The sequence below is a fragment of the Sphaeramia orbicularis genome, chromosome 9 (genome assembly GCF_902148855.1).
Source record: "Sphaeramia orbicularis chromosome 9, fSphaOr1.1, whole genome shotgun sequence".
NCBI lineage: Eukaryota > Metazoa > Chordata > Actinopteri > Kurtiformes > Apogonidae > Sphaeramia > Sphaeramia orbicularis.
The window spans coordinates 29,818,628-29,837,704 of record NC_043965.1 but is presented as its reverse complement, the minus strand read 5'-3'; the positions used below and the strand labels follow the sequence as shown (position 1 = coordinate 29,837,704).

Sequence of the window (19,077 nt, the reverse complement as noted above, 5' to 3'; positions counted from 1 at the left end):
CTTTTTTCAATGGCTTCTGACCATTAATATTCCTCTTTATTCCATTTATTTAATGAAGAGTTTGGAGTGGTGCCTTATTTTTTGCGTATATGGTGAGAGTCTGCTCTCTGGTGGCAGTGTCTGGTAATACACCTTAAACCTTGGGAAAATAACAGGACGAAGTACTGACAAGCATTTAAAGAGAAACTGTTCTGTTATAATTATTATTCATGTGTGTATGAAGTAGAATTTTTTTTATTTTTAGAATTGTTTTCATGTACATTATGATAGCGACTTTACCCTGTGAAATGAATAGTACTGAGGAAACTGAAATTTTTATACTTGAGTTTATCCTTTTATTTGATCGTTTACCAATTAAATTAATTAATAGGTAGTTTGTTTTTAATTCTGGCTCCTGTCTACAATTAGATTTGCAAATAGTGATTGTAAATTATTCACTCTATTGTCAAGAGCAGGCCTTAAGTGAGGGAAGCTCACCGGTGTACTTGTTAAATAGGGTTCTCATGTTTATTGTAATTACTTCCCTTCCTAATTACCTTGTTTTTGCATAATTCAGGATTGTTAGGTAGATTGATGTCTTGTTGTCGCTGTGACTCACGAAGGAGCAGGGAAGAGTGAATGAGGAACAAAAATGTCAGGCTGACGGGGGAATTCGGTCTTTGTTGAGTCAGACTTTTACTTTATGATATGATAATATGTGTGTGTCGCTGTGCTTTCATTTCATACTTGGAAGTCATGCATTATATGGATATGAACATACTGTACACTACCAGTCAAAGGTTTGGACACACCTTCTCATTTAAATGTCATGAGATGGACCACAGATGGCCAACAAGTGCTCTGCATCACTGGGAACTCCTTCAAGACTGTTGGAAACCATTTCAGGTGACTAAATCATGAAGCTCATCGAGAGAATGCCACGAATGTGCAAAGCAGTAATCAAAGGAACGGGTGGCTATTATGAAGAATCTAAAATATAAAACATGTTTTGAGTTATGTCACACTTTTTTTAACTACATCATTCCATATGGGTACTACTATGAAACTGGTCCCTAAAAACAGGACATGGGGACTAAAAATTTAAACTAGATGTAGATTAATGTTATGAAGCAAGTTTGGAAGCACTTTGGGCCTATTTTAAAAATAAATATTTACTGAGATAAAAGAGATACAATTTTTCAGATAAAACACATTTTTATATTATTTTACATTATATTTAATACAAAAGTCCGTATGTACCACGGTCAAAAGGACACGAAAATTACATGCTACTATTTTTCAAATACCTTTTTATTCTTTCACAGGTACATTTTTGGAATTGAACTAATTACTGTTGCAAAATCATTCGCAATTTATGTGTTTAACTGGGCAGGTTCTGCACGTAACGGAAGTGGACATGATGGATTACAAACAAAACCTAGAATAAGACTGCTGATTCATGAAAAACCGACATGTCTGGATTAGAAAAACCACAGGGTTTCTCAAATTTAACAGTGTCTTTATTTATAGTGGTATATAAGACCATTTCAAGCCATGTAGTCCAGATCAAATGCACTGACACCTAGGTAGCTTTTCCTGTCCCAATTTTAGTCCTATTTTTAGCCCCAATATTTTATTAAAAATTCATTAATTTTGGGATGGCTCAGAGCAAGAGTATGATTTTTTTTTTTTTTTTTGCATTTATCTGAAGTCATCATTAGGTACATCCTGGGGGAGAAAAATGTCAATTTTTTTCTTTTATTATTGGGTCTAAAAAAGCTGGCAAAGTGCCATGTACCAAAATGAACCCATTTTCATAGAAGCACCCATATGTGTTCATTGGTAGTTTTGATGCCTTCAGTGAAAGACAGAAGAGGTGTGTCCATAGTTTTGACTGGTAGTGTATGTATACTGTTATGTGGAGGTTCTTTCATTACTGTGACTTTGTGTAGGATGCTGGATGTGACACTAGACCTGAAGGACCCACAGTACCCTGAACATGACCTCGGCACCCTGGAGCTAGCTGTTACTCTGTCACCAAAGGAAGGAGACATGAGGGATGCTGTAAGGAAACTATATCAACTTTAATCTGCATTATTCACTCATCTCTCTCTTAACTCTTCTTGCACTTTTCTTTCTCATTCAGGTGAATCTTACTTCGCCTGCTGAACATCTTACATGAGAATCAAGATATAACATAGAAAACAATTTAGAACACACGTTTGCATCACTGTATTTCAGGAAGAAATCAAACAAATCAATATGTTAAGCTTATTAATATTCATAATCCAAGTTCATCACCAGTGTTATTTCAGCTAAGCGAACCGTGTCACTGCGCATCAGGAGCACAGGCATGCTGCGTTCCTGGCTTTATTCAGCCTCGCTTGCTGGAAACTCTTCAACTCAGCAAATGTATATGCATAAACATAAGTGTAATTAATATGTTCGGTGGAAAAGTTCCATGTTCAAAGAGCACTAGATTCTCTTTCCTAATTATGTTGGCTCGGGCCTCTGCGGACGTGCTCGATGTTTCAGAGTTGCATTTATTTCTGTTCAATTATTTGTTTGGTTAATTGGACCCCTGCATACTCGATCCAGAACAAGGCACAGTCATGGGGGAAATATTTTATTCCTTTTGATCTGATGTCTTAATTTTGCTGCTTATTTAGTACTGTAGTTCAGAGAGTCCACATTTGACAGAACAAATAAACTCTATTTAGGTTAAGCATCATTTTGGATTTCTCCAACTGTGAAGAAAATGAGTACAAGGTTATACTAGTCCATACTATATGCTCTCTACTACCATCTACTGGTATAGAAGGATAAGGAACAAATATAGTACTTTTAAATGCATCTTTAATCTTTTACTGATATTTTATTAAGCTGCAAATTGTTTAATGCATTTTGTAGTCATTGCAACATACAGCAGCAAAGTTTGTATATATGATGATTAAGTGTTTACAAGACCTTGAATTGTGGCAGCACATGAGGGAAATGTGTGGCCTCATGTATGGTCCTTGTATTTAATTATTTTTGTGTTTGAGATATTCCATTAATGATTAAGTCACAACAAATAAGCCTTTATTTATAAGAACAAGTCGAATTAAAAAAAAAACAAAACAACATTCCAAGATTTAAGCTATGGTTTTCACTTTGGATCTAAAAATGATAATGCACTTTGTGGTATCAAACATAAAAATAATAACCATGCAGTATGAAAAGCAAAACTACAGCTGTTCTATTCATATGTGCATATGCATGTCTGCAAATGCACATTCTTCATTACATCATTACCAATACAAACAAGCGCTTTTTATACTCTTCTTGCTTACCTAACTTGCATGAATGACAACTGCCCGACTCTCCTTATTTAACCCCACCTGCACCAGGCTTCACACACTCCATGCCCTTTAACCTGTGACCCTGCAGCTCTCACTTTAAGCCAGTGGGGGGTGCTCTGTAACCGCTTTGTCTCATTTACAGACCATGCTTTTGAGAAGGAACTGGAAACGATCTAGTAAGGTAAACTAAAACAGCATGCCAACTCCCCACCTCACCCACAAACTACCGACTGCACTGCACCTCACCTCACCTCTCCTGCACTCTTCACTGGTGTCCTGGTGCTGTTCATGGATGGAGTCTCCTTGGCCCTCTCCCCCTCCTCTTCCTCCTTCTCCTCCTTCTTTTCCTCCTCCCAGTTAGCAATTATTCTTTTTTTTTTATGAGTTCTGTAGTTCTCATTTCACCTGCTTATTTTCCACAAGCTGCAATATACATTTAATACACTTGGCAGTTAAACAGATGTGTTATAAGTCATACAACACACCGTACATCAGGCTGGAGATGTGTTACAATCCTCTATTGGTATTTAATGGCATTCCCATGTTGGATTATGTTTTATTAAGTTCTACATTATTACATCAGAAAGTACATGCTTACAAAATGCAAGATATATTGTGTATGTGTATAGTAACTGTTCTATTTAGTGTATTGCAGCTGCTGTGTGTGAAAATAAAGTGACTTACTATGTTTTGGGGGGGGGGTTTAAAGGAGTCCTGGACAGCAAATCAACTGTGCATTGACTGTTGGCTGTTTTAACTGATTATAGGACACTCTTCGACCCCTTTGCATTAAGTGAAAATCTTTATTTTTACCATTATTTTGCATATTCATATCCCCTATATTTGATTGCTACCTTTCAGTTTGTTTGTTTTTTTTTTAAATTTGTGACTGTCATTGGCTGTGAAGCAGGTGAAACAGAAAGCATGCTGGTTATGGTGCTTCTTCTCATCGCCGTCTGCATGTAGCACCAATTATGTTTTGAGCTAAACGCAGTAAATAGCACCTATCAGTTGATGTAGTTGTATTTAATAAAAGAGGCACTTATAAAAGTAATGGGGCTGAGTCTAAAAACCAGTCATGTCTTGAGTTTCCCCTTACAGTAAACTTACAGTAAAAAGTTTGATATTTACCAAGAGACATAGATACACATTCACAGTGTGCTTGGTTCTAGCTGGGCAGACGTCCTGCTGTATCGCGCTTCCCAAATCCGAGCCTTTGAAGCCTCCAAACTGGGCCACCCCGCCTGTGACTCGGGAATTAGCTCAAACACTAACTAGCTACTGTGTTACCCTACCAAAAAAGGCTCTGCTCCTGAGCGCCTTCCTGCCTCCTGACTCAAATGCATACGCTACATGGTTATTTTTAAACAACCACTTTTTTAATGAAGCATCCATGAGTGTTGATCCCAGAGAAGACGATTCTAACTATTCAAGAAGTAGCTTGAGATAATAATTATAAGTCAGAGGCACATTAAATCCCAGCCTCTTACTTCACTGCAAGGCAATACACTTATTTTGGCACATTTTCCACAAAGGCCTAACAAAAATCTGACCCATCGGCAAGGCTATATTAGCTCTTAAATTGAATGTTAGTATCTGTTATGAGACTTTCAGCCTCAGAACTGCTCTCTGCATGATTTCTCCCCTGCTGTGCTCTGGCAGAGGGATGTGCATTCCCAATCCACATAGCTCATGGGATTTTGCAACAAGAAATGTGTTGCAATAAAACAAGGAAAAAATTAGGACTGTGCTTGAGAAGGACAAAACACCGACCTCTCATCATTAGCATAGAGTGGGTTTGTAGGGAGCGAACAGGAGAAATGAAAGATGTGGCAGTTTCTGTATGGGAGGTTGGCTGTATTGCAGGGAGCCATTCACATTGTTTAATGTCTGGAGAATGGAAATTAACAGGCTCCGTCTCCAGATCAAAGGCCTACGCTTGCGAGGCAGGGTTTGTTCAGAGTTTAATGAAATTCACCCGCAAAACAAAAGCTATGCTAATAAATTCTCCCTAACGAGGAAGGAGGAGAGAGAAAGAGAGAGGGAAAGAGAGAGAGGGGTGTATTTGTTTGACAAATAAATACCCTGGTCTTTGTTTTAGTGAAAGATACTGACATGATTCAAAGAGAGGTTAAATAGGCCTGTAAGTGCTGAGAAAACTGACTTAAAAAACAGTGAATAATCAATCTAAATTTGGAAACCCGTCAAGATACAGTACCAGCCATTTAGAACAGGGAATTTAATAGAGTTTACTTTGTAACAGAATCTTGGTGGTCAGCCTCTTTTGGATACGAAGGCTGATTTCTACTCCTTCCAGTGGTTTATTTGTCATGTTTATGGGAGGAAAAAATACCAGGCTGATGTCATAAGATGTATGTGCATTTTTGCGCAGATGTGTACGTCACATGCAAGGATCGTCTTTCAACAAAAACAGAGAAAATGATTTTTTAGGGCTTGTTTTAATGGTGGTATGTTCTGTTTTGTAATTTGGTGATGCTTGTCAGATGAGCTCAAACGACAGGAGTAATTTTGTGTTATTATATCTTTTGGTGTTACAGCTTTGTACAATGTTTTTTGCCTGCTCCTCTCTGTGTTGTCTTGATGTGTTTGGTGTGTTGTAGGTTATTTCTCTCATTCCCTCTACATTAAGAAGTTCTGTCTCTGATGTACTAATGTCTCTGTGTATGTGTGTGTTGTTTGGCTGTGTGCATCTGAATAAATGCACATCTGTGTGTGGAAATGCTTCTGTGAATGTGTGTGTGTGTGTGTGTGTGTGTGTGTGTGTGTGTGTGTGTGTGTAGTATCAAAGTATGCGTCTGTCAGATGTGCACAGAAAAGCCCAGCTGTGGAGAGGAATAGTAAGCATCAGTCTGATCGAAGGTCGCTGCCTCCAGCCCATGGACGCCAACGGCCTCAGCGACCCGTATGTCAAGTTCAGAATGGGTCACCAGAAGTACAAAAGCAAGGTAAACACAATCATGCCTCACAGTATCTTCTTACTTTAACAGTTTTCATGTAATTCTGAAAAGGGTATGTTGAGTGACATGCAACAGTTTAGCACCATCATTACATGTGAGCGAGTGAACAATGGGAAATCATGGAAAATGAGTGTTTCTTTGTTGTTGTGTGTTCTTTGCTCAGACAATCCCCAAAACATTAAACCCGCAGTGGAGAGAGCAGTTTGATTTCCACTTGTATGATGAGCAGGGGGGCTTCGTGGATATAACAGTCTGGGATAAAGATGCTGGCAAAAAGGATGACTTCATGGGAAGGTAGAAATCTCTGTCTTTTTGTTGTGTTTTTTAAGTCAGGCTTAACTCATAATTCAATAGCAGCAAAACCAGGTTAATCTGAATAGAGTTATAGTAAATTCATCCCAGACACTGCTGCTGATGGTATAAATATTGCCAATTTCCAAGTTTCTAACATGAAGGTGGCTATGCTCTGTATTGATTTTCTATGATAATAATTTCTTTACCCACATATACAGTATATTACTCCAAAAATAAATCCAGGAAACAACTTGATAAGAAATTTGTAATTTGCCAAAGAGCCAGACTGTTCAACACCTTCGTTACCGATGCTGTCAGGCTCCTCAACGCCCCTGTTACCGCTCCACACCCAAACACATCCCAGCAAAAATGTGAACTCGCAGCTAAAAATGTGAACTTTTGCACTTAAAACTCGTCACCTGTCTTCTGGTTTATATATGCACCAACACATTTTTTTTAACTTTTTGCTCAAATAAAAATAATTCTTCTATTAGAGACTTTTAAAGGATGATTAAAACCAAGTTCCTGAAGACAAACAGAGTCTTTTTCACATTCATATCTATACTGTACATAACTGAAATTATAATAAAGCTGACCTGTTTTTTTTTTGTTTTTTTTTTGTAGTAATAGTAAATGTGTGTGTTTTTGCACTTTAGGTGTACGATTGACCTGTCGCTTCTCAGTAAAGAACATACACACAAGCTGGACCTGCCGCTGGAGGAAGGTGAAGGTGTGCTGGTGCTGCTCGTCACACTCACAGCTTCTGCTGCTGTTTCCATCTCAGATTTGTCAGTCAACATGCTGGATGATCCGCATGAGAGACATCTGATCATGCAGAGATATGTGAGTAATGTTTCTTAAATGTGGCTTCAGACTGTGTGCGTCTGTGTTGGAGGGATGGCAACATGGGAGTACATTCAACAAAAGAGAAAAGTTTATTTTATTACTGTAAGAAGACCATTTTTTACTTTTTCAGACCTGTGGGTGAAGCATGTTTTAACAATACACAATGATAACTAAACTAAACCTACGTGACGCTTAATTTTAAACATGTATATTTATATATTTGCCATATTCTGACCAGAAAACATTCACTCAGGACTAAAAATCAGCTCAAGTAAGAAAGCAACAATGATTTGACATTTTATTGAGATAATTATTGATACAGACTGATGTGAAGATTTTTATCACTCAGAGTCAGATTAACTTGATTGATCCCAAGGGGAAATCAATTTTTTGTTCTTCAGCTCAAGAAAAGAAAGACAAATTAAAAAAGACTTAAACAAGCAATGAGTGAATTATTTATAGAACAGAATACCCAGTGTACTTCAGTCTAGCATGCTGAGTTATGATGATAACTGTGCATTTTTAGCCATAATTGTCCAGACCTGAGACACAGCTCTTGAAATTCTTGGCCAGTTACACACTCTAGGCATTTAAAGACAGATTTAACTAATCTGAACTGAGTTTTCTGCAGTCACAAAGTGTTTCTAAATGTCCGTACATCTGATACTTCTGTCCTGGATTCATAGCTGTGTGGTATGCTCCAACACACAAGGTTTCAAAGAAAAAGAAAATTGTCATTTCTTTTGTGTCACGAGTCAGATCGACATGTCAAAAAACAAACTTCCTCACACATTTGTCATCAGAGTTCTGATTGTTATAAGAATTCTTACTTATTTATTAACAGAAGTCACTGTTTTCAGAAGCAACTGTGCTGAAATATGACAAATTCTGCCAAGCTGCAGTTTGAAGTTATAAAAAGTGATGAGCGGAGGAATGGAAAATGATGAGATGCACAAAGAGAAAGGAAAGGAAAGACGGAAAATGAAAGGTCATAGAAGAAGTCATGGAAGAAGGATCAGAAGTCTCTTATAGTCTCAGTACTGAGACAAGCTGTTGGAAAGTGTTTGGAAAGAATGCAGATTCTCTGTGCTTGTTTGTTTCTGACGCGATGATTCACACCACCAGTATTGTGTGGTATTTGCATCAGCATCCTACAGTGTGTTGTGTATTTATGATTAATGCATGTGGGCTCGTTTGGTTGTGTGGTAAATGTCTTGGTTTGTTAGCCAGTTGTCAGTGATTTGAGCTTAGTCGTCGAAAGAAAAGAGGGAGAGAGCCCTTAGGCCCCATCTGCTCCAGAGGCCCTCCACTCTACACAATGGTTTCTGCCTATGTCTTTGTTTTAGTCTAGTTAACCCTTCACACCCTGTCATCCTCAGTCCTCCAGCACACACACATACACGCTCACACACACGCACACACACGCACACACACGCACACACACGCACACACACGCACACACACGCACACACACGCACACATACACACACACACACACACACACACATACTCACACGTGTGATTTTCAAGCTTTCATCTGCTGACAGCCTTGACATGGGACATTTCTGTGTATATTAAAATATCCATTCAGCACTTATTAAGAACAAAAATGTAAAATATATTCTCACTTAATGGGTTCATTGTAATTTGTAGCTCAATAACATGGAGTTACAAGGAAAGATTTGTTTCATTATCATTGCACATATTACATTTAATTGTCTTGGAGAGTTGTTGGAACACATTTTCCCACGTGTACAGAGCAGTAATGTCTGCTTTTGTGTGCGCGTACATCGTGTGTTTGTACAGTCGTTGTTTGTGAGTCGGTGCGTTTAGGATGTGCTCTGATTTCAGTAAGCAGCAGCATCCCAGGTGGTGTGTGTTTGTGTCTTTCAATGTGTGTGTAAGCACCAGCCGTGAGGCTCCACAGGCCGAACACGGGTGCCACGACCTACATAACCGTAGTGGTGCCTTATTGGCTAGCCACAGGAGGTCGACCACACTGCTCCGCGCTGCAGCAACCACCCAAGATCAGAGGGGGGAGCTCTAGGACCGACACACACTATGCTTTTCCTCACACTCATAAAATGAGGGCGGGAAGCGTGAGTTTATGTGTGTGTGTGTGTGTGTGTGTTTGTATGTGTGTGTAATAGGGGGCGAGAGGTAAAGGGTGAGGGTTGCACCAGGAAGGGAAGGCGTGTAAAATGAAAAGAAAAAGCTATTTCACCTCTCTCACAACTCGTGTAGACCCCGTTTTTCTGCTCGGCTGAAGGCGAGACATTTTCCTTCCTTCGCCTACCTCTTTTCCTGCCGCCTTCTCTCTCCTGCACTCCCCATTTCTGTCCCACTCTTTCGGCAGCCTTGGCTCTTTGTCTGTCAACACTGTGGCCCTCCGTTAGATGAAGGGATGGAGAGATAGAGGGTGGAGGAAGGTGGGGGGTTGTAGATGAAGGGCCATAGTGAGGTTGGTTTGAAGACTTGAATGGCTTCTACCTATTAACATATTCCTTTTCCCCAGACTGGCTGTCTTTCAGTTAGAGAATTTAATAAAGATGTACCTTATCAAAAAGCACTGATAAGACCAAGTACCACCATTAATACATAACAGTGCAGCTCAAAGCCAACTAATCTGCCCTGTGAGTGTGTGTGCATGTGTAGCAGTATGTCTTTATGCTTTGCACATTTTACTGACTGGTATTATCAGCTCAAAATCAGCTGTCCAGCACAACCCTGCACAAAGCATCCACTACTGCTAATCACAAACAGGCACATACTAGCATACACATGCACACACATGCAAAAACATTACCTTGCTCTGTCAGCTGTGTAATAAAAAAGATGAGAGGTGGCAGAGCAATACAAGTACCTTGCTGTCATCATCACAGCTTTATAGAGCAGATACATTCAGAAACAAGAATGAGGAAGAGAAGTGAAAACAATTGAAATCTTCAGCTCATTCCAGCCTTTGGCATCATGAATTGCCCTGCTCCTCATGAAGATGTGAAGCACAAGATTTCTTTAAGACTGTATTGTATGTAAAAGTGGATTGCAAAGTGTGTATATCATATAAATCCAAGATCTGTCTCTGACACATTGACATAAACATAATTGAACCACACCCCATACGTGGTCACCGTAAGGTCACCGTGATGTATTTGGCACGTGTTTGTTCCCACATTTCACATTTCTTTATTTTCAGCCACTAAAGAAACTAAGTAATTGACACCTGGATGCAAGGAGATGATGTTTGAACTCATCTCATTAACATCTCTTTCATTCCAGTGGTTTTGCTTTATTAAAGTACAGGCACGGTGTTTACATATAGTGTGTAGTGTGAATAGGTTTGCTATGTTTGGCCCTGAGTACATATAGTATAAGTTTTTCTTGCGACTACTTTGAATGCAGCTGAGGGCAGAGCTGTATGCAACATGGTGCAATACACTCACTTACTGACTGCCTTAGATGTACTATTGCACATTGTAACCTTTCCTTCATCACTAATTACGGTTCCCCAGAAGTAGAGAGAGGGATAGAGGGAGAGAGTGAAAAGGAGAGGAAGAGATTTATGCATTATGATGGCAAAGGAGCACACACACTAATGGCTCTTAATGGGCCTGAGGTGGCCGCAAGATGGGTGGATGAGAGAAGGAGGACATGGTGACCTCTGCTGAAGTGGTGGCACTTCACCACCCACATTCGTGCATGCACACACCCACAGATACGCACACCTGCAGTCCCTCTCCCACCCACTTTGGTTCATTGCTCTGGGTGCAGAAAAGGAACACAACCCGGACAGGAAGTGAGATAAAAGGGCTGCAACAAAGAGCGAACCTTAGAATTGAGAGAGACTCTTGACAGACAGTGATCCTGACTTGATGAACAGGAGTGGGAATTGGAGGCGGAAGAAGTTGTTAGCATTTGGTTTATATTTGAGGACTTCAGAGTCATTTGATTAAATGTCCCCTAAACTGATTGGCTGCTGGGCAGATGCTCTGTGTGTGTGTTTGTGTCTGAGTGTGAAATGTTATTTGGAGCGCTGATGAAAGGTGACACGATGCAAAGATGACAGCCAGTCATAAGCCTATGCCAGAGCTGATTCATTTGTGTGTTTGTGTGTCTGTGCTGTGTGACAGAGAGAAGAAGACGTCACAGTGACAAGATGTCAATCACAGACTGGGCGGGGGTGCGTCTTATGAAAGCCAAGTCTGTCCTCCCATTTTTCTCTTTTCTCATCTGTTCCTCCCTTCTTTTCATCTCCTCCTTATCCTTCTCATTTCACCTGCGTTCTGCGGCATCATACAAGTCCCCATGTTTGCTGGGGGAGACATAAACGAGGGGGTGGGGGGTCAGTCTTGGCCTTTCTTCATCTCTCTCTTTCACAACCTGGCTGTCTACTCAATCTATTGCTGTCTATCTTCCTGATATGGATTTGAATCCTTGTGGAGGATGGGTTGGTTCTCTCCACTAATCATGGATTGAGGCTGAACGCTAAATGTTCCCTAAGGGAGGTTATATGGTAGGAGGAAAGATGGAGTGGAGGATGGGATGGGATGGGGGGGAGGTAGGAGTGAAAGAATATCTATGCATTCATGCATTAAATAAATAATTTTGTCCCATTTCATCCATTCAATCTGTGCTAGTTTTGTATTTAGGTATAAAAATGGAAACCCCAGCTGTGACATTGTTTGAAGTATTTCAGTAATAAAGCAGGTTACACTTGGGTGTTTGAGGCTAAAATTAGACTTTTTGATTCTGCGCTTAGCATAATATTGCAAAATATAAACATGTATTTGTGGAATTCTTCGGTTTTTATGATATAAAAGACATCAAATTTCTCAAGTGTTAAAAGCAGCTGTACTTTACCTTACCAAAATAAAACAAAACAACAAAACCATCTGAAAAGAATAACAGAAAGGACTGTCAATATTAACTGTCAATATTTTATACACTTAAAATGTTTAAAAAGTAGAATTTGAAACAATAAATTCTGATCAAAGCTTAATTAAACAAGATTATACGTGTTCCCAAACATCCAGTGTTCAACACATGATTATGAAATTATAGACCTACGCAGATATTAAAACTATTTTCTGATTATTTAGTTTTTATTATTATTTATCTCGTTGTTTTTACCTCAGGGAAACAAAAAAAAAATCTTCATATATACAGTCAGGTCCATATAAATTTGAATGGTGACACTTTTTTTTTTTTTTTAATAACAAGCTTAGTTTTGTCCAATTAATTTTGAGCCTCTGGGAAAAATGGAGGGACTTTGATTAAAATGATTGTAATTCCTAAATAATAAATGTAATATTTTTGCTGAACCCCTTGAAATAAAGCTGAACATCCACTCTTCGGTGACATCTTGATTTCTTCTTTTCTAATGCATTGTACTGATATACAGAGGCAAAATAACATAACATTGTATCAGTGTCCAAATACATATGGACCTGACTACTTAATAAATAAAATATAATATAATTAAATGAAATATACTAACTGACCTGTAAATTCTTTCAGTCCCTAATCACATCGTCTTTGAATATAAAGTCAATTTTATACATTTATGAAACAACCTTTAATACAGTAGATGAATATCAGCATCTGCCAATTAGTGAGGTCGATAACACCGATAGCCGATATTGGTCAGTATTGATTTTCAGGCGATAACATCTGTGCATCAATAGTTTGATCCCTTACAGGTGAGTTCATGACTCTGCTGTTGAGCCATCACACACTAACACACTAACTAGTTTACTGTGGTCTTGTCATCTGTTGCCTCTCTCATGCCCTCTCCCTGACTCTTTTCCTCCCCTCTTGGCTACTCCCCTTTAACCACAACAAGCAGCTGTATCTTCACACACATCGCGCCTTAAAAAATTGAGAGTTGTCCCCTCTCTCTCTCTTTCTCTCTCTCTCTCTCTCTCTCTCTCCCTCTCTGTGTGTCTCGCTTTCTCCCTCTCTTTTCCCCTCTCTTTCTTTCACACACTCTCCCCTCTCATCTCCTTTAGAGAGCTTTTGGACAATGATATCGCTGGAAACAGGCAGAGTCTGACAGAGTTGGTAATAATGAATTAAGTCTGTAGCCTGGCCCTGACTCTGAAATTTAAATTATAATTACTCCTGTGGGGATGGAAGGGGTTATTGCCAGAGAGAGAGAAATAAATTGAAGTGAAGTGCATTTCCACTCTGCTTTTAAGACACGCAGACATGCTACTCAATTTGGCCTCAGTGTAGATGTTCTATTCATGTATTTATACCTGAGAATTTGGGTGTGAACAAAAGCGAGTTTTTGATTGTGTGTGAGTTTGTGTGTTTGTGCCTGATGGCCCAGTCGTGGATCTCCACAGGTTTCATTTTGTTCATTAGGTCCACGGGCTAGTTTTACGCAGTCATCATTCGTTCTCCTAGTTAATCTGACTGTGTCCGTATACTGTTTCTCTACCGATATTAAACAATCAAAATGCCTTATAGTATCTCCTTGATTGAATGTGTACATGCGTATTTGTGAGCGAAGATGGAGGTCGCTTGAGAGGTGAACATTTCACAGCTGATGTGCTCGTCTACAGTACTATCAGTGCTGGTGTGCTGTTTTATATGGAGAGGTCAGGGTGGGTGCTTGCCTCGGAACTGTGATGTCACCCCCAGTCAAGTGTCTTTTCACTGGAATATCTCTGTTATTGTATTAGCATCTTAATGAGACCAAGTAACGCAACAACAGATTGAGCCTATAGACCAGTGGTTCCCGAACTTTTTTCCCTCGTGACTATTTTATCATCAGAAATTTCTGGCGACTCCAGACATTCAAAACGTGGAGACTTTTTTTTCCCCAAAATTAATTTGTTTTTGATCATGTAATAGTTTGCTATACTATGTTGCAATTAAATGTTAATTTTAGACAACATTTAGTCTATAGAATGTATATTATTATGGACTTGGCAGAAAAGCCAGGTTGACAATAATGCACAAAGTGAGAATTTTGTTTTCCTTGGTCAGGATATGTACAGTCAGTCCAGCGTGGATTTACAAGGCTGACAATTAATACTGAACAAACAATAACTCAAACTATGAATCATGAAAGAGCTGCAGCATCTTAAACCGACCACAATGAACATTTGAAAGATAAACAGTACCACAGTGCTTCAGTTTTGTCTTTTATGGATTGTGATTGTCTCTCTCAACTCACTATATATTTTTATTAGTAAGTTGTTGTTTTTTTTTTGTTTTTTTTTATCAGTTACTAGAAATTTCAGGTGACCCCATTTGAATTCCAGGTGAGGTTGAAAAACACTGCTATAGACTCTATATAAAGACATACCATACAATGATGCTTCCTGTTAAGACACAATCTTGCAGTTTTAGAAAATGCCATGTTGCTTCTGTTTGTTTTCGCAGAGATGCACAAACATGTCATCCACCTGTTTCTCTATCATCAAATAACTTCTGATCAGAAAGATGTCAACATGAACACAAATAAGCTTGCTGAAATGTACCCAAAAAGACAGAAATCCCCAGGCATTTATCAGTTGCCTGCTGGTTGTGTATTGGTTCCACTGACTCGCGCTGAAGAGACGTGTCCATGACTTTTACTCAGCTCGCCACCAGGGGTCATCAACATATTTTGGTTTCAATTATAGGCCTTTTTCTCACATAGGTTTAGGGTCTTGAACCACTTCCATTCAGGATTCTTTGGACCTTGGTGTCATCTAGTAAACCAACTAGCATTTCCACCTGTTTTAAGTGGAACCTTTCTAATCAACGATGCATTATGTGCAACTTCTTTTCAGTCTTATTAATCCTTACCTTTTTGCTTTGTTTTTTTTTTATTTCTAAAAGCCTACCAACTTTTCATTGTACCACTTTATAGCATATGTTTTCTCTGACTTCTGTATTTTTGTTGTCATCACCATCCTTTCTTTCCAACTTGTTGATAAAACATATCAACAAGTCACACTTGCTGCTTTTTGGTTCCAACTTGAGGCCAAAGTTCCAACCTGGATCATTTATTGATCAAACTGCTCTTGAAATATTTATAGATATAATATATTTATAATATATTAATAGGAGCTCTCTCTCTGAACCCTGTGCAGACCCATTGTCAATTTTAAAGTAAAGAATATGTGCCGTAATATTCCTAAAGCTTACACTTCATCATCATATACTTTATTTCACTATATTAGGGTTAACTTTGCATATTAGTTTCTTGGCTATTTATGAAATTTTGTCTAATTTCATTGTGCATGAATGGGATTTTTTGCTTCCTCTGATGATGATACTTCAGTTGCACTTTTTTTTTACACCATCTTAACACATTTTTTCATTGTGAAAGCAGTTCCTTGAGTAAACCTAGCAATGTAAAATGCAGCCAGTACTTTCAATGAAGATATCCAGATTGACAAATACTCACAATTCACTGCATTATATACTAATGTACAACTATTGGGATGAAGTGTAGAATTCGTGCACTCATTTTTAGAGAGGTTGTTCAAAGTCAAATGAACTGTCACCTTTGCAGAGAGTAAGCATTTTTTATCCATCTATTTTGTATCCTTTCCAAACATTACCCACCTGCCAGTCTGATAATGCTTGAGATAATGATGCAAAACGCCATAGGAAACTGTTTATTTCCTTAGTAACTGAATGATACAGAAACACTTCTACTTTATCATAGGTAGCGACTGGCTACTGTGACCTTATAAAAGTTTTTAACCCTTTTTTATTTGAAGTTAACTTTTGAATTGAATTTTAGGAAATGATAAAATGTTGAAATCTAAGTAGTTTTGATATTTCCTTTTGAAGTTGTTCCATTTAACATATTATGCTGTTGAACTTCCCTGTTGTCTAACCTGACCCCTATTTGTTCTACTTTCATCTAAAAAGTATTTTTCTTTGCTCTGACCTTTCGTTGATGCATTCCTCTATGGCTCACCTTCTTTATCACCTAAGTTCCATTTCATGTGAAAACTACAAAGTTAGATTTCAAAAAGCATCCTCGGCTTTTCAGTTGAATTAAATTTTCAATTTGTCCTCTGTTGGACTGGACTATAAATGCCAGCTGTACATTTTCAAATGAGCACTGTTAAAGGACATGTTCTACCCTTTTCTCTTTTAATGAAATGTCAGGCTATTGACCCGTCTTTCTCTTCGGTGCTAATTTGCCGTCCTCTTTTTGACCTTGTACCCCTGATGCTATGATGTTTCAGAGCCTGTGGAGATCCTTTCACAACCTAAAAGATGTTGGTGTGGTGCAGGTTAAGGTCATCAGAGCCGAGGGACTGATGGCAGCAGATGTCACAGGTAAGACAAGGACCCTAAAACCCAACAAGCCCACTCGAACCCCTTCAGATAATCTATATGTTATCATAAGTTTGTATTGTTCATTTGTTTATTATTTTACTCATATTTTTTGCTGATACACTCATACATTTTAGAATAGCGTGACAAATAGGCCTAAATATTTGCTGTTTTGTGATTTCTGTAGATGCTTTAGTCTCAGAATAAGCACTATTTGAATATCTGATAGGTGATGCTATTAATTATGTGTGTAATTTTTTGCTTTAAATAACTTTTGCTTGAGTTTTACATCGAGACATTGAACAATTTCTGTAGCACATTTACCTCCACTAGCAATCCGCTATAAATCTAACCAGAGATAAAGTCGGGGTGTAATTTTGGTTTAAGGGATGATCCTCCGTGAGAATCCTCAGAGAGAGTTAAAGTCTACTTTGTGCAAGACGCTAAATTTGTCTCTGCATTTTTAGAAAAGATGCAGGCTGCTCATTTGAATAATAGAGAAAAAGTACACATTTGAACCAACAAATCTCTCTCCCTCCTCCTCCTCCTTCCTCCCGCTCTTTCCCTGCTTGCTCTCTCTGAATCCTCCATTCTCCATTAATTCTTACTTTTAATTAGGTCTACAGTGGACAGGCCTAGTTTTTCACTCTGTATTATCTAGTAGAGAGAGAAGGAAGTATGTGTGTTCTTGTGTGAGTGTGTGCGAGGGAGAAAGAGAGAGCGAGGGTTTTTTCTCTCCATTTGAAGCAGCCACAGTCCCATTAGCCACAGAGTGGAGCTGGTTGATTTGGGTTATTGCGTGGAGCGACCGGAGCAGCCGGAGTGCAGGGCTAATGGCTCTTTGGCTCTTGTATTTCACTCGGAGCAGAAATTTGCTTCGTGACCTCGTTGTAGACCTCATCATTTAGTCTGAGGTTCATGCATCTGTCTAAAAAAAGATTCCAAAGAGTAAAACTGTAGAAATATAATGTCTATTGGCTATTTATTTGCTTTCCATTTGGTCTCTGCTGGCTTGACACGGACATAGAGAACATGTGCGATTTCAAATCACTGTCTTTATACCCTGTAGTGATTATAAATTATTGCTACTGACTCGCACTACAGTAAAAGTTTTGTGGTGTCAGCCAGGTCAAATATTTTATAACTACACTGATCGCACAAAGTGAGTGGAAATTATTATTATTGGTATTATTTTTGTGGGATTTAAAAATTTTTTGTCAGATATGTCTGATTATTTTGCATTGAAAAGGAATAAACTCTTTTCTTTTGTTAATATTTGCATGATATATGTTCTGTTTTTTTGCAGAAACCTCACAACTAAACTTTTGTTACTTTGCAAACACAAGGTTACCATTTTCCTTTTGTTCTCAGTATGTTGTTTTGTTAAAACTAGTGTACAACTACATAGATGTACAGGAAATATAGGTTTAATTGAAGGTGAAATTCAGATGAAAGAATAAATTAAGTTGTACATTTCCATTTACTTTCCCATTATCATATTTCTGTAAATGTTTGTGTAGCATATGTTTCTGTATTTTGCATTAAAAACAGAAACAGCCTTTAATCTCTCATTAACATTGACCCTAAGTAAACATTTCTCTTTGCAGACAATATGATGTTGTCTGCAAACTAGTTTAAAATTATATAGATGGATGGTAAATGAAGGTTAAAATGTAGGTAAAAATTCTAATAACAGGCATGTGGAGAGGTTTTTTTTTCAGCTTATTTCTGTTTGGATTTCGATGGTATGTGTGTGTACCCACGTATATGTGTGCCTGTGTGTGTGTGTCACTGGCAGAAACAATATCTCTGCAAGAGCCACATAAGAGCCCTCACCACATGAACACCCTATTTTAAAAGCCCAGACCAAGAGAGGGTCAGGAGCAAGGTGAGAGAGAAACAGACGGACAGACAAACAGACACAGAAAGAGAGAGAGAAAAGGAGTGGAGGTCAGTGAGAGAGAAAGAGTTCACCGTCTCTCGCCCATTCATGCTGCCTGTCTCCTCCTCCTCCTCCTCCTCGCTCTCTCTCTCTCCTGTCTGGCCATCTCTCTCTCTCTAATTGAAGTGTTTTTGTGGAGTAGCTCCTCTCCAGCCCGAGTAGGATAACTGAAAATAGTCTCTAAAACCAACAATCCCTTTTGTCTGCCAGCTCTTGTCCCTCTGAGTGGATGCTATACTGCTAGAACATTTCAATGGTAACACACATTCACACAGATGAGCACATGCACCTCCAGGAGTGGTATCACATCATGCATAGACACTCATTCATCTTCAGTCAATATCAAAATATAACCACCAAGGAGAGGAAGGTTTTTCACCGTAGAAGTGTTATAGGTAAAAAGAAT

At 38.7% G+C, this 19,077-nt stretch overlaps 1 protein-coding gene across 4 annotated transcripts in view; it reads left to right on the top strand.

The window, feature by feature from the left end:
* Positions 1 to 19,077, top strand: part of mctp1a (multiple C2 domains, transmembrane 1a) — a 172,434-nt gene that overhangs the window by 100,335 nt on the left and 53,022 nt on the right. For 3 of the 4 annotated variants that reach the window (XM_030143427.1, XM_030143429.1, XM_030143430.1), the window contains exons 5-10: positions 1,932 to 2,043; positions 3,463 to 3,501; positions 6,122 to 6,286; positions 6,462 to 6,592; positions 7,249 to 7,435; positions 16,639 to 16,732. In XM_030143427.1, coding sequence (XP_029999287.1) covers positions 1,932 to 2,043; positions 3,463 to 3,501; positions 6,122 to 6,286; positions 6,462 to 6,592; positions 7,249 to 7,435; positions 16,639 to 16,732 — 728 coding nt within the window. The remainder of the gene's footprint in view (positions 1 to 1,931; positions 2,044 to 3,462; positions 3,502 to 6,121; positions 6,287 to 6,461; positions 6,593 to 7,248; positions 7,436 to 16,638; positions 16,733 to 19,077) is intronic. The other variant, XM_030143428.1, reaches the window with a different exon arrangement.